This window comes from Argiope bruennichi, chromosome 6 (genome assembly GCF_947563725.1).
Source record: "Argiope bruennichi chromosome 6, qqArgBrue1.1, whole genome shotgun sequence".
NCBI classification, from domain to species: domain Eukaryota; kingdom Metazoa; phylum Arthropoda; class Arachnida; order Araneae; family Araneidae; genus Argiope; species Argiope bruennichi.
Genome location: NC_079156.1, coordinates 97,759,666 through 97,775,727, shown reverse-complemented (window position 1 = coordinate 97,775,727; position 16,062 = coordinate 97,759,666). Strand labels below are relative to the sequence as shown.

At 31.2% G+C, this 16,062-nt stretch overlaps 2 protein-coding genes across 2 annotated transcripts; one reads left to right on the top strand and one right to left on the bottom strand.

The window, feature by feature from the left end:
- Nucleotides 1–4,188: 4,188 nt before the first annotated feature.
- On the bottom strand, nucleotides 4,189–5,783 carry LOC129971856 (cuticle protein 38-like). Its single transcript, XM_056085830.1, has 2 exons — nucleotides 5,772–5,783; nucleotides 4,189–4,731 (listed from the first exon to the last, which is right to left on the bottom strand). The coding sequence occupies exons 1-2, from the start codon at nucleotides 5,781–5,783 to the stop codon at nucleotides 4,189–4,191; spliced, it is 555 nt and encodes a 184-aa protein (XP_055941805.1).
- A 3,210-nt stretch (nucleotides 5,784–8,993) lies between these two features.
- Nucleotides 8,994–11,546, top strand: LOC129973066 (adult-specific rigid cuticular protein 15.5-like). Its single transcript, XM_056087428.1, has 3 exons — nucleotides 8,994–9,024; nucleotides 10,139–10,240; nucleotides 11,130–11,546. Exons 1-3 carry the CDS (start codon nucleotides 9,013–9,015, stop codon nucleotides 11,463–11,465), a joined length of 450 nt encoding a protein of 149 aa, XP_055943403.1. The 5' UTR covers nucleotides 8,994–9,012; the 3' UTR covers nucleotides 11,466–11,546.
- Nucleotides 11,547–16,062: the final 4,516 nt, after the last annotated feature.

The window sequence follows — 16,062 nt, the reverse complement described above, 5'->3', positions numbered from 1 at the left end:
CCATCGATGAAAGGACGTACTTCCTTAGGGAAGGGTTGTACCGTGACCGGTGATGGCCCTTATGATTCAATCATAGTTCCCGCCAGTGTTGCTGTTGCGGCGGTTTGATCATTCAGTATTTATTATCCGTATGCCTTCGGGCTAGTCGGAGAGTCAGTGATATGACTTATTATTTAGTTTCGCCGGCGTCCTGGCATAGGGGTAGATCGTCTTCCCCGTGATCTGGGCGTCCCGGGTTCGAGTCCCGGTTTGGGCATGGTTGTTCTTCTGTTGTTCTATCTGTGAGATGTGTGAATGTGCCCTCCTGTAAAAAGGGGTTGTGCAAGCGAATGAATGATGCGTGAGTCGCAAAGTCGTACTCTTGGCCCTAGTTGGCGCTGCTATAAAAAGTAAGAGACGTTCCCCTCAGGCTTAAATCGCTGTCTTCGAAACAGCGGGCTTGTCAGTGGTAAGTGCCATAAGAAACAAACAAACAAACAATTATTTAGTTTCTCTCACCGGGGGCCACCCCAGAAATGAGGATGGTGGATACAGAAATAGTGGGTATCTGCTACTCCTATCGATGACGCGATGTACTTTCCAGGGAAAAGATTGTTACTGTGGCCGATGAGGGCCCTTAGTAAGCGGTCCGGTAAATAAGATTTTCCCCTGTGTCTTCGGGCAAGTCGAAGTTATAATTAATTTATGAAGTGAACTGGAAAATCTCTTTCTTTAAGTGAGTGCATTTATATATCTCTTTCTAGTAATTAACAATACTGTCTGAATATTTGATATATAATATTCCTAGCGAAATAAAACTTTGTCACTCAGGCTTATAGAGAAACTATATCAGCACTAAAAGAGGCAACTTGAATTGGTAAATTTAATCGCCAAGTAATTCGCAAATATCTCGTAAGATCTAAAATGCGTCTAAAAATTTCAATCACTTATAAATCACAAGAAGTTCTAAAAGAATTTATTGCAATTTTGTGTGATAAAAGTTCGCCAAACTTGTTGCGACTTCATTGCATTATTCTTATTCACAAATTTGTCCTTGATCGCAACTGTGTCGTCACAACTTTTATGTAAGAGAATTTGAAGGGATGTGATGAATCGATCTCTGATTGGTCTTTCATTACATCATTCTATGATATCAGTTTTAGTATATGATCCTATGTTAAAAACGCTACGGCGTAATTTTGTTCGTGTTCCTTTCATGTATTAATAAATGTCACTGTGCTGTGCTTTCTGTTAATAAAGTGATTTTAACTTCTCAGAAATGAGTATATTTAATTTCAATAACCAGAGCATAAGAAATTTGCAGAACCTGTAGGTAACAGTTGCAACAAACCGATCATTAAAAAGTAAAAAAGTAAAAAAAAAAAAAAAAAATCCCAGTATTATTCGATTGCGTTCGACAGTACTCCGGATGCTTTTCACAATTATGTGAACCTAACAAGCCAAGTATGATATACAACGATAAAAAATTAGAAAATGCAAAAAGTGCAATCCCACTGTTATGAAAAATGAAACTGATAAAATTTTCAAACATCACTTTGAGTAAGCTTGGAGATGATCTCGATATAATATAGGCCAGTACAGCTATATTAACATCTCGTTTTAACGCAACACTAGCGCTAGTTTGGGAAGGCCCTAGTAATTTTGAGCTGTCGTCAGACGAAGACGACACCTGAGCTTGTACATCCTCTCCAAATTTCCACACCACAGCAGAGGGAGGAAGTTAGGTCACGACGTGCAGGGGATAATGGTTAATGCGCACTAGACCCGCTTACACGACGGTTCTTTGGTGGAATCAGCTCTCGAACTTCTGTTAACGAAGCCGAAAACGGTACCACCAGGCCGCTACAGAGGCCATATCTTATTCACTTCAAAAATTTATTTATAAAATTATGACACAAGAGAGATATGAGAGATGAAAATGCCATTATAAAACATGAATAGATGCATCAATATATGAATATGCCTTCCTACAAATAATTTATTCTCATATTTACTTTTGTAATAAAAGAATAAAAGATTTTATTTTTTTAATAAATCGTCTCATTATAATGATTAACTTATATATATATATATATATATATATATATATATATATATATATATATATATATATATATATGATGGAAATGAAAATATACACTCATGTCCAAAATTAAGGTCACAAATATAAAATTTGCGAAAAATGAAAAACTATTCACTGTGTTGCCACGAAATTTGGCACAGACGTACACTACAATGGAAGAAAGAACATAGACACATAACAACATGGAAAAGATTTAATTGGGAATTAAGAAACAGGATATATCAAAAAGTGTTACATTATGAATCAGAGATAAAGCATTTATCTCGGGAAAAGCCTGTCTAATATGGAATGTGACCACCATGCACTGCTATACAGGCTTCACAACGAGCTTTCATACTCTTTATGATGGTGCCAATAAATGCTTGGAGCAACAAAGCCCATTCTTCCAAAAGCGTGGCTTTTAACTCTTGGAGGATATTAGGAGGGGTGTTACCCTGTGCAAAGTCTCTTCCGAGACCATCCCAAACATGTTCAATAGGATTATGATCCGGAGTCCTCGAGAGCCAAGCCATACAGACGTACATACGTCGAATATCCTCTTCCTCAAGAAAATCATCAACGATCTGGGCTCTATGTGGAAGCGCGTTTTCATTCATAAACATGAAGTCTGGGCCAAAAGCACCCCGGAACAACCTCACATAGGCTTCAAGGATCTCATCCCTATAGCGATGTGCATTAACAGTACCCGCATTGAAGACGTGTAGTGGTGTACGACTGCCCAACATTATGCCACCCGAGATAAGGATTACTCTGCCACCAAATCTGTCGATTTCTTTTACGTAGGAGGGATGATAGAGAGTTCCTAGCTCTCTCCATATGAAGATTCGACGAGTTTCACTCTGTGTGGTAAATCTCGACTCATCACTGAAAAGAACACGCCCCCATTCTTGCTGTGCCCAAGACTGATATGTTAGGCACCACAACAGCCGGGCTTTTCTGTTGGATGCAGTCAAAGGGACAAACTCAACTGGTCGACGGGCATAAAGCGACCTCTCTGCTAGACGTCTGTATACGTTTTGTCTGGAAATTCTTATTGCAGACGCAGTAGCAAGGTCACGAGCAAGTTAAGGAGCCGTTGTCAGCCTATACCGTCGTGTGCTTAATGCCAAATAGCGATCCTGTGCAGGCGTCTTTGCTCTGTGATGGCCTTCCTGATTACAGTATCACTTGTTTGGAATTGATTCTACAACCTAGATACCACTTTCGGTGCCACTTGTAACCACCGAGCCATCTCCGCTTGAGACTGCCCAGCCTCAAGCCTGCCAACGGCCCTCCATGTCAAGGAATCGTCTAAACGATTATGAGAACTCATTCTCACTGGAAACAGGTTAAATGTTTTGTTTTAATGCAATATTCACAAAATTGCAGGCAAAAATCCCAGATGCCTAAACGGTCTAATTTCAGTAGTTCCCCCAAAACTAATGCTAAACAACATTTTTTCTCACAAAAAAAGGTTAATATCGTGTTAGCGGTCCTTCACAATATATAAAATATAATTTTTTTAAATTTTATTGGTAGTCATTTAGAATTTCTTTGAAAAACATCTTTGTGACCTTAATTTTGGACATGAGTGTAATTCGAAGCATAATTTTTTCTATTCAAAACCATCTATTAAAATCTAGAGACAATCTTTTTTGCTATTAGTCTCTGCTTCTACTTTCTATAAGAGAAAGGGAAAACAAATAATAAAATATGAAATTTTATAGTAGGTGCATAACACTTTCAAATGCAAAACATGATCATGTTTTATTAACAATCTAATGCAATAATTAGGAGTTAAGAAACTGTTTTAGTTTAAAATATACAACCGAGCAATTTAATTTTGCAGGAAAGAAATACATCTACCAGAAAATGTGTTTTTTGTTCTATACTCAAAAGCCATATTTTGAAAGGACTCAATGTATTGCAGCTCAGTAATTACATTTAATCATCTGAAAAGATAAGGAACTGAGACTTTTATGAAATATTTCATCATTTCTCTTTTCAAATGATTGTATAAATAATGAGCGAAAAACTAATAAAAATTGAAAGAGCAGGAAAAGGAAACTGTATTTCAAATAAATTATTTATTTACATGATATTTTTTAAAAAAATAAGGACACTTTTTACAGAATGGCTTTTCTGAAAGTAATTCGTCCAACACCGGCACCAACGAGACCTTTTCCAATAGCGAGGGGAGCAGCAAGACCATGTGCAGCGACGAGACCGTTGGCGAGGATTCCATTACCAGGGATGATTCCATTGGAAAGAGCGATTGGTGTAGCTGCAGCAGCATATCCAAGAGGAGCAACAGCGGCAATGGGTGCGGATGGGGCTACGTGGTTAATGGCAGTTCTCTGGGTAGAGACGGTGGCAACGGTTGGGACGGCGGCGATCAATCCTCTTCCGACTCCCAAAGGTCCAGCAGCGAGAACTGGACCTCCAGCAATAGGTCCTGCAACGGCAAGAGGATAAGCGGCAGCAATTCGTGCAGCTGGAGCAACGTGATTAATGGTGGTTCGTTGTGTGGATACAGTAGCGACAGCTGGGGCGGCAATCAAGCCTTTTCCATAACCCAGAGGTCCGGCAGCGAGGACTGGAGCTCCGAGTCCCAAAGGTCCGACGAGGGAAGCATGGGCAGCTGCGAGAGTAGCGCAGAAGATGACGACCTGAAGATAGATGTGTTTTCTTAATATACATTCGTTTAATTTGAAATGCAATGATAATTTCAAATTTGGAATAATTTTATTTAGATATTTGTTTTGTTAAAATGCTTTCTGTGAAAGATACGAGTTAAAATATTTGGTTCTTTCATTGTATACGAAACGGTTGGAGATGGGTTGGATATCAGTTTTATTTAAAAATTATCAACATTGGAATTTTTTGCTGCGTCTCTTTATTTTTTACAATTGTCGAAACTATTTGGCTAAGCTATATGTAATATATACTGAGAAATTGATTCTGAACAGCATAAGATGACTTTCAATAACTAGGACTGTTAAAAATTTCTATATTTCTTTTAAAAGAAATTGTAATTTTCATCTGTCTTAGTTGTATTTTTCGTATCACAGTGATTTATAATTAATTATATCATTAGACTTTAAAAAGATAAATTGCGCATGCCCTTGAGTTGATGATGGTAATTTACACGTTTGCGTAGAGGAAACATTTTGAAGTGCCCTAAAAGTAGATAGGAGATTTATTTTTACGCTGAAATTATTTTTTAAACACTATAAGTTTTGCAGCATTCAAATCTGTCATTCATGTCGAACGTTATTAGTTTTCAAAAAACTGATATTAAATACAATTTCTAAGGAAAAGAAAACAAATTCATCTAAGGAAAAATAAAAAAAGTTACAGGAAAAGTATTTTTAAAAATAATTTTCTATGGATTATCGATTTCTAAGCATAATTTGGGAAGGAGTGGCTCATTAACTATATATATTTAATTACCTTTTTTTTTAATATAAAAAAATACTTTATTTCTTTCCTTTTATATTTGAGAATTTAAAATAAATTACCTGAAAACAATTTTATTCTAACTTTAAATACAATAATTTAGGAAAATTTTCATTTTTGAAAGAATAATTTTGTGTGCAATTTAGTGGATAAAATTTCACTGTTATTCTTTAAATTCGAGATTACATCTCAATAATTTTTGAAAATATTAAAACTAAATAGCTAATAAACAAAACCGAGCTTAACGTACCTTTGCGAACATGTTATATGTAATTGAATTCGCTTTAGATGTGCTAATCGTGTAGTAACACTATTGAAAAATCACTTTTATATTATTTGGTAATAAAAAAGGAAATAAATAGTACTATACAAATTCAGATAAAGTAATTAAAAGTTATGTTGAGATAAATAAATACTCCTCCTTTCATCGTGGTAAGTCGATGAAATTGAATTCATTTGTTCGTATGCTAATTTCAGACGTCATAAATAATTTATTCTTAACTTGCTACCGTTGTTTGATGGAATATGATTTGAAGGTCTCCCTTATTGAAATGTGAGAGTGTATTGTGACATTGAAAGGCGTTGTCACGAAATTTCTGTTTAAATTAACTATTTATTATGCGCTTTGATGTATGCATTTTGTTCGTTGTGGTTGTCGTGCCTGAAATTTGTTTTTACATTAATTGAGTGGGCAAGTCTAATTCTATTTTAATACATATTTTTTTCTTTTAAATCACCCGTTTTCCTAAAAAGAAAAATAGATGATGATATATGAGCTAAAATATTTAATCGTTTAAATATTTTTATCGCCCATTACTTTCTTTTATGTTCAATAATTTATCTATCTGAATAAGGGATTTATGTGGATTTATAAAATTTATTTCAGAATTCTCTTATATAGCTTCTTTTTTTATGCGTTTCCTTTTTCAGAGTTTTACTTTCTTTTACTTATGAAAGAAAAATAATAAGGTTTTAAATTTTGTTTACAGACCTAAGCAAAGTATAAATTACGCATGGGAAAATCAGCATCTTCCCTTCCTTTCACAATCGCTCTAAATTCTAATATGCTTAAAAAAATGTTAAATATTTTAAGCTGTTCTTTCTGATCTGCTCTTCATTTGCGTCAAGCAGTCCAAAATGGTCCTTATATTATAATTCCAAATTATTTTGAGTTTATTCCTGTTGTAGATGTTTTACAATCTTAGGCTGTGGACATTACGAGGTTTCTATTTAAATTTAATTTCTAGTTTCAAAGCATTCTTAGCCTGTTTTATTTAACGTTTACTTTTTAACCTTATATGTTTATTGTTTTATTTTTATTTAATCTTCTCTTATTCCTTTAAATTCATAAAAAAGTGATTATTTTCATTTATTTATAATGATTATGGGCAGCCCTATATCATAATTTGCATACAATATTATTGAAACAGATGGTCTACTTTCATAAATTTTCTATGTGAACGCATCTGAAATCCTGGTCAACTATACATTATACTTGATAAGAGTTGATATTACTCTAATATTTTATATTTAATAGAAATTTTATTTTTACGAACTTATTTATTAGACAATTAGGAAAATATATTAAATTACAATATATATGCATTTAGCATTTAATTGACTTGCTTGTGCCACTCCCTCTCTAAATCTTGAAGTCCTAGGCAGGCATTTTGTTTGGCCATTCCCAAATCCCCCCACCTCCAGCAATTATACTCTAAAAACAAAGCATATAATTTTGATTTGCGATCAAAAATAAGGATAATGATTGTATCTGTATATATTCTTAGCAACAAATTTCATAACTTTAAGCTACAATACAGCCAAGCAAGAAAATGTAATTCTTCATTCCCATACTTATTAATGACTGTATATTCAGCAAAAAGAAATTTCTCTGTTTTTAAAGGCGTTTAAAGTACATACTTGCAGAATTAAAGAGCATAAGCTCTGAATAAGTTTATATTAAATACTTGAAACAATACTCCTAAAACCAATATATTAAATACTACCAAAATTTCAGTATGTTTATGAATTATTGTTTATGCATATACATGAACAAGTATCAACACAGGCAAATTTACTTCAAAATTGTGTACTCATTTGCAAATTTGACATGCAAAATTTGATAAAAAACTTATTTTTCTTGATTATCATATTCGTTAGAGTAATAAGTTGGAAGATAAAATGAATTAATCTTTTGATGGGATTGATGCAAGATTAGATATAGATGTAAAGTTATAGCGTAAAGTGAACTTACAAAATTCCGCTCACTCAATTTTTTGCGGTCTTCAATTTTTATATTCACACTCTCATTAACGGATAAATAAACATGTTATGCCAAATTATTTTCTGTTTTACAATAGGTGAAGTCATAGCTTTAATGACTGCAACCCTGCCTCGAAATTTTACATAAAGAAAAAAAAACACCTAGTAAAATATTACTTTACTAAAAAGTAACTTATAATTTAAAATTTTATTAAAAAATAAATTAAGATATTTTTCGCTTAATTCTTAAAAAAATATAAAAAATTTAAATTAATTCTATATGTTCGATGCTATTTATAGGCATTCAGTAAATAATTGGACTTTGAGAAGTATCTGTATATTTGCACCAAAACTTGTGATTTGTTTTTCAAACTTTATTATTATGAATCTACAGGACCTAAATCATCATGATATTCAAAATTAATGGAATAAGCAGCTTTAATTTTGATTTGAAGATTAGGACACTAATATATATTTATTTCATTAATAATATGAATTTTTTCTCCATAAAAGCAATGATTACATTTTTAAATCTCTTTCTTAAATCACATTTTATATCCTTAAATTGAAAAAGAAAAAGATTTTTTATTTATATAAAAAGAAGGAAAAATTGTTACCGCAATAATGAGAATAAAATTGCAGTGATATTTGATATATTGATGATAATGATTAATTTTTTGAAAGAACTTGTTGAAATGGAAAAGAGGAATACTGTAAGCCATGAGAGTAATTTTGACAAACCAAATATGATATTAAAAAATATAGCTAGTAACAGTAGTACGCATTAACACTTGTCGTATGTTAGTGAAGACAGATATTATGAAATGCAGAAAAGACAAATTGCTCTATTTGAAGCGAGAATCTACATCTAAAGAACATAATAAAAATCAATCAAAAATAATTAAATTGTCATTTTTCTTCTTCAAACTCAGCGTCACGCCCTTTCAAGGTTTACAAAAGAGTTTTAGAACCTCTAATCTCAGCAAAGATCTCAGCTCTTGTTAGCAAGGTCGTTCGCTGTATAAGGATAAAACACAATAAATTAGTATCATACCCTTTTTCGAATGATTTTTTTTCTGAAACAATGACGTAAATTAGGCAACAAAAGGCCATTCCCCATTCAGGTGTTTGCAAATAAAGGATTTCTGCATAATTTGAGGAGTATATATAGCTGTCATTTCTTAGCTTCAAATCATTAGATTCAATCTAAGCCAAATCCAGCAGTCAACATGTTCGCTAAGGTAAGCATTTTTCTTGTTCCAATCAATGATTAAGTATTAAAGCAAGTTTTCAGTTGAAATTCTTAAACAACTGTAATAACGGTTTTAGAAGAAATATATTTCAGGTATAGATATTTTAAGATTATCTTTAATTTTTGACGATAATCATACGATTTAGTCAGCATTTTATCCTTTTCATGCTTTTTTAGTATAGGTAAAATAATTACATCTATTAAAACCATTCAATGCGTAGTAAACATGCGCATGGTAATAAAACATGTCAGTATGCGTATTATACTTCAAATATTCCGTGGGCTTTGAACTTATGCTGCTAATAACGAAGAACTCTAATAAAAAACCACAAAATTCTGAATCTATTCCTTCCTAAAAATTTAAAACTATAGCTGAAAGACCAAGTTAAAAAAATTACAAAGAAGAAAATTCAATAACAACTATAATAGACTAATTAATAATTTAATTGATCAATTCTATTCCAAAATTTTGGAATTTAATTTTAATGCTTATAATGTCTTTGAAAATTTTTATGAATAGACTATAAATTCTTACATAGAAAATAAATAATTTTTAAGCTAATTCGATGGCTATATTGTTATTTCTGATTTAACCATGATGCATTCTTATAATGTTTCCATTTAAACTAAATATTTATACAACACAAAAAAATACAAATAAGAAAAAATATATCTTATTATAACTATTAAATAATTCTTAATTAATTATTAATTATTGAGAAAATTATATTAATTATCATAATTTCTAAACACTCGGTGGTTTCCTTTTTTTCTCTTGTTTCATGTTAAGCAGTACTTCTAATCACGTTTTTCTGACTTCTAAATTACTTTTTCAAATATCTCAGTAAAATGGTGTCCATTTCTTTATATTATATATACATTTGTGATATAATTTTAGAATCATTCATACCATTCTGTGATATAAATAGAACAAACTTCTTAAATCTTCATCCTTTAAGAACTCAAATTTTGTCCTATTTAATACTAAATAGAAAAATTGCAAATTCAATCAGCAAGAAAATAACTTAGTTTATAACTTCTAAAAAGTTTATAACATATAATGTTTATTCAATTGGCTTAATTTTTAATATTATATTTTCCAGGTTATCATCTTCTGCGCTGCCCTCGCTGCAGTCCATGGCTCAGCCCTCCTTGCCGCACCCCTCGTCAACACTGGAGTCAGCGTAGAATCCAGGCAACAAGATGTAAGCATAAATGCTTTTAACTTAATTACATAATCTTCATTAAAATATTTTTTTTACTTCTTGATCTAATTAAAATTCTAACAATTTTACAGAGAAAGGCATTCATAATGGGAATAGAATCATATTTTTTATGTTGAAATTTAGAATAATTCGTCTTATTCATTTGCTATCTCACGATGTTTCCCCGTTTTTATATAATACAATGCTTTAATTCATTCTTATAATAAAATTTAACTTTTTATTAAATCTCTGTTAAATTCTTTTGAAGTAATTTATTCCGCTTTTGTAAAAATAGAAATTAATTTCTCTTGTAGATGAATCAAAAACTAATTTCACAAATAAATATTATATTAGGAAACAAAAGTTACGTGTTTTTAAATCTTCTATTTTAAATGAATTCTTCCTAATTTATTTATAAGTGCAATCATATGTTCAACCTCTTATATATATATATTTTTTATCTATTATTATTTTAATACGGCCAATAGTTTAGAAACATGAAATTTTTCTTCCAAGAAAACAGAAATTGAGAAAGTATGTTCGCTAAACCTGCCAACAACGATTAAAAAATTTTTTTCGCTTACATATTAAAAAATCAAAAATATAAAATTGCATATTTATAAAAGCTGATAAAGAGATCGCTTTGATAGTAAATACTTGAAATAAATAGATGAAATTTAATACAAGATTTTTACTCGAACACATTTTTTTTTATTTCGTTTATAGAGAAATATAAATATTATTTGTTATGGAAATAAATTAACAAAAAGTTCAAGAAAAGATAGATCATTACTATTGTTTGTAAACTAAGTTTTAAGTTAAATACCTTTTGGTAAATATGCAATTTTAAATTTATTATATAGAATCTAATGAGTTGATTTCTTTTCAGTCTCTGGGTAACTATGCTTATGCCTACGACATCAAGGACGGATTAAGTGGTTCTGTCAACTCCAAGGCTGAAGTAGGAAGAGCAGTTGCTGTCACATCTCCAGTTCTTGCTGCTCCTTTGGCTTATGCTACTCCAGCTTACGCTGCCCCAGCAATCGCTGCTCCTTTGACCTACGCCGCCCCTGCAGTTGCCGCTCCAGTCGCTTACGGAGGTGTTCTCGGACACGCTGGTGTTGTTGGCCTTCGATACGGAGTCGGTCTGGGACATGGAGCTCCCCTCGGACTGAGATATGGAGCAGGTATCTTGGCAGCTGGATATGGCAAAGTTTTGCTTTAAAAATTTAATGTTAGATCTAAATGGACTTCTCTTTGCTCAACGCAATTTTAAATGTGTTATTTATTTTGAACAACTGTAATGTCAACGGTGTGAAATAAATAGTATTTGAATCTGTATTTTATGTTTCATAGCAATCAATCTGTTTAGTTTATTTCTTTATTCTTTTGAAAGCGCCGGTTTTTATATAAATTATATAAGAAAGTTTGAAGCTATGTTTTGAAAATCCTCGATGAACTGTCTTTGATGTAACTTTCAAGGTATAACAATATATAAAGAGTAAAAATTGCTTCTCCAGATAAATTGTTTGAGGAATTAACATGGGACACTCAACTTTATTTTTCCAATGTTCTTTATCTTTCAGAAAGAAGTTTGGAATCTAATTATTCTTGCATAAACAACTTATTATTAGGTATTTAACTTCAGCTAAGGAAGCTAAGCTAAACTTCAGCTAAGTTATTCTCTCAAAAATTAAAATTTGAAATTAGATTTAATATTTCAAGGAATTAAGCCAATTTTTTTCAACCTTTGATAACGTTAAGACGTGAAAAACAAAATCCGAAACTGAAATAAAGATCAGGTGATAATAATTTAAACTTCATTAAATACTATATTTGAGCTTTATATATATATTTAGATTCAGATAAAAAAAGATAGTAATTTATCTTTATTTTGATATTTTAATAATGATTTTTCCTTTTTCTCTTGGATTATTAGAAATAAACTTTTGTTGAAAAATTATAATTGTCACATATACATGCACAGAGTTTTATAAATTTTGCAAAAAAATTATCCTTAGGATGAAAAAAAATTGAAATTTTTTAATTAAATTATGAATTAAACATACATAGATATTTATAGTTCATTAAGTTTGTTGAAGAACGCTGATAAGTTATTCATCAAGAAATTCTAACTTTCTCATAATTTGAGAAATAAAATCGCTTTGATATGATTTATTTACCGGAAAAATATTTGGGAATGACAGCACTCTCAATTTATAAATTGCTCAGTAATAAATCAGTAAGAAAATAATGCCAAATGAATAAAAAAAAAACATTCATCAAATTATATAAAAATCTTTCCAAAGCCCAGAACCAGCATTAAGAAACATCATCTTCATAGTTGATCATGACTCATTCCTTCCATATTTTAACTACATTTACATTAAATTATTTGAATGGTGTGGTTGTGTGGAAATAGGCTATCTCATTCATTAAACCAACTGTCCATTGACATTATATTAATAGAACCATCCAGGGAGTTGAATCAGTTTGGTGGAACAACTAAATAAAAATAATTTATTGAAAAAACTTATATAGTTTACATGGACAAATATAGTACTACCGAATAACAAAAATCTCCTTTCCCGAAATCGATATACTGAATTATTTCTTTAATCTTACTAAAACTCAATATGCTTACATAAAAATGTCACAAATACTTGATATCACGACGTTTCCTTAAGCAAACTAAGATCTGTATGAAATTTCATGGATTTATTGCTCCTCACCAAAGATGCTCTGTATTTTATAATATGTAATGTATTTTCTAATTTTACTTTTTTTTTTCTTTTACAATTAATCTTTCCATGTATAGTCCTTTATCTGACAGAGGACCTTAAAGATTCTTAGAAAGTAAGATAACAATGGCAACCTTTTTTCGAAGAATATTCATTAGTTGAGATGTAATAGTATAAGATGTCAAACCATACAAACTACTTGGGCAATAATGTGCTACAAAAAAGAAATAACATTTTTATGATGCATGAAATGCAGTTAGATTTATCTGTTCTGCATTGTCAGTTAAGTTTATCCATCATTATTGTCGGTCTGTTAATGTAAGTATGAACATGACAATTCAACTACAAAAGCAGTCAAACAAACGGAAACAGGTGTGTCACTTTTACACCAACATTGAATTTGTATTACGTTTTGTATCTAGTCAGTCACTGAGAAAAGATCTAAATATACACTCAATTCTGCTCGTTACATTTTACAAAAAACGTTCATCTCGTTTTCATTTAAATATTATAATTTTAATTTCATTTTAATTTGCATTATTTTCTGAAACTAATCATATCATTAATTATTTTTTAAATCAGATTTTGATGAAAAAAAGGATATGTGTGATGTATAGTACACATGGTGATTGAAAGTATACTGGTATGGTACTGTATGGCGACTTTATGTTTTACTGATATGCAGTAATGCATTTTTTTAAAAACGATATTTGATATGACTGTCATCTCGGAAATACGGAAAGATCAAAATTATCGGAACATAGCAACAATATAGATGGGAACTATTTCTGAGTCCTAAGGGACATCATCGACCACGATACAATCTCTGTAGAAAGCCGCTGTGGCCTGGTGGTAAAGTCTTGGCTTCGGAACTGGAGGGTTATTGGTTCAAAATTCGATTCCATCTAAGAAACGTCGTGTAAGCGGTTGTAGTCCACGTTAAACGTCCTAGCTAAACGTCTTCTTCCCACTGGTGTGGTGAGGAGGGGTGCACCACAGGTGTCGTCCTCGCCAATTTGACCGCGGTTCAAAATTTGAGGACCGTCCCAAAATAACTCTGGTGTTGCTTTAAAATGGGACGTCAATAAAGCTAAACAATCTCTACAGCTCGAAATACGCCCCATCATTGGTAAGGGGTAGCCGACTTCATATCATTTCTGTACCTACCAAGTACGTGTACCGACGTTGCATGAACTAATCACTGCACTGAAATCTTCTTATCCCTGTACTTGAGGCACCTCATGGGGATGGATTGATTTGAATGACGTGACTAAATGTCTGGAAGATTGCATTGGGTAGAATAGAACCTGGGGCCTTATGGTACGCTGCCGAGTAACAAGAGCACAAGATAAAACCAATTACTCGTACATTGTAGCTGTTAGCTGGCTTATAAGCTTTCACCACAAATGTAATAAAAACGTAATCACATGGTTTATTATCCTCAGGACTATTTTCATTAGAATTAGCTCATCAAAGTTAAAAATGCTTTATTTTTAATATTCAGAAAATCCGAGTGCTATAAAAGTCAACTCAACTAGTATTATTGTAACTAATATAATAATACTTTCAACTAATGTATTCACAAATTTTCAAATAATGCCATTAGTAAAATAAAAGAAATTTGTCCAATGGAGTAAATTGATAGAATAGATATGAAGAAAAGCATTAATCAAGAGTAACTACTACGTCAAGTTATAATGCGCTTGGAAAAATTGTATAATATGAACATAGAGACGGTATAAATAGGAAATTTAGTTCAGCCCTAAGAACCACAAATGGCCTGGAATAATCCCTACCGTAAGAGACAAGTCTCGTCATTCAATAGAGGATGGCCGACCCCTAACCACTTTTGTACTAAACAATGGTTGCGAGAACCAGCCAAAAACATCAAAAATTTATCATCCTCCTATTTTAGGTGCCCCCACCCCAGTGTGATTATTTAGTCCATTTAGACGAAGTGCAAAAGTTTCACTGTGTTCACTATTACCTGACTGTACTGAATTGTTCTTTTTAAGTTATAAATAATATTAGCTTTCCTTTTCTTTATTATTATTTTCATTAAATTTTCAGTTTTTGAGAAGACAAGATTATGATTCGACACATTTGTATTGATAAATCTTAAAAATAAATGTTTAGATCCATTGTTATTGAGTTAATCCATTTTGTTGAAACTCTAACGAACTAGCTATTTAAATTTATACAAAATGCCATATAATTAGATTTCTTATAATCATTTCTTTCAAATATAAATTACATGTGGTTTTTACTATCTGAAATAAATTTCAATTTAAATCAAATATGATATCTGCGAGCACTAAAAAGAGGAGAATTGTATTTAATTCGAGCAATGGTCAACACGTTCATAAAAAAATAACATTCTGTTAGAAATGCATACGCTTTAACTGTAAAGTGTTTTTCTGCAAAAAGTTAAATATTATCTACTTTGTTATAAGCAATGTTTACTTTTCAAATAATATCGAACATATATTGGTTTGCAAATGTATTTTTTAGCATTAATCCCTCTCTTCTCTATTTCCTTAGAGAAGAAAAGTATTGTGACTTAAATTTCTTACGGGGACATAGTATATGTAAATAATTTATAGTTTATTCCTAGTTAAAAGTATATACACATATCTTTTTCTTAAAACTTCCAAATTTTAAATTTGCAAACGCTTTAGTATAGTAATTTTAAATTCGTTTTTATCCAAATGCTGAATGTCATCCTTGACTAACTTGTAAGGCCCAATCTACTATTTTCTAATTTATTACATCGACTCAAAAATAAAAAGAATATATATATATATATATATAAACTTCTCAAGTACTTTAAGAAATTGGACTAAACAATATTTATTTTTTGTGATGATTCATCTTTAACAAGGTTACTTAAAGACTGATTTGCAATTATCAAAACAATAGATAATTTAAATGTAAATTTTAACACAAAAAAATGAAAGATAAAAGAAAAAAAATATTTGTAAATAACAAAAGATTATTACAATGGAGTTGACAAGAATTGAATCTCGAATAAAAAATTGATGACATGGTGGCCTTGTATCAGAATTTTTTTATTTTTTGGAT

What these genes read in the sequence shown, in the direction of transcription:
- LOC129973066 (XM_056087428.1), top strand. An exon ending in TAGAATCCAGGCAACAAGAT is followed by an intron (nt 10,241 to 11,129) that starts GTAAGCATAAAT and finishes ATTTCTTTTCAG; the next exon opens with TCTCTGGGTAACTATGCTTA.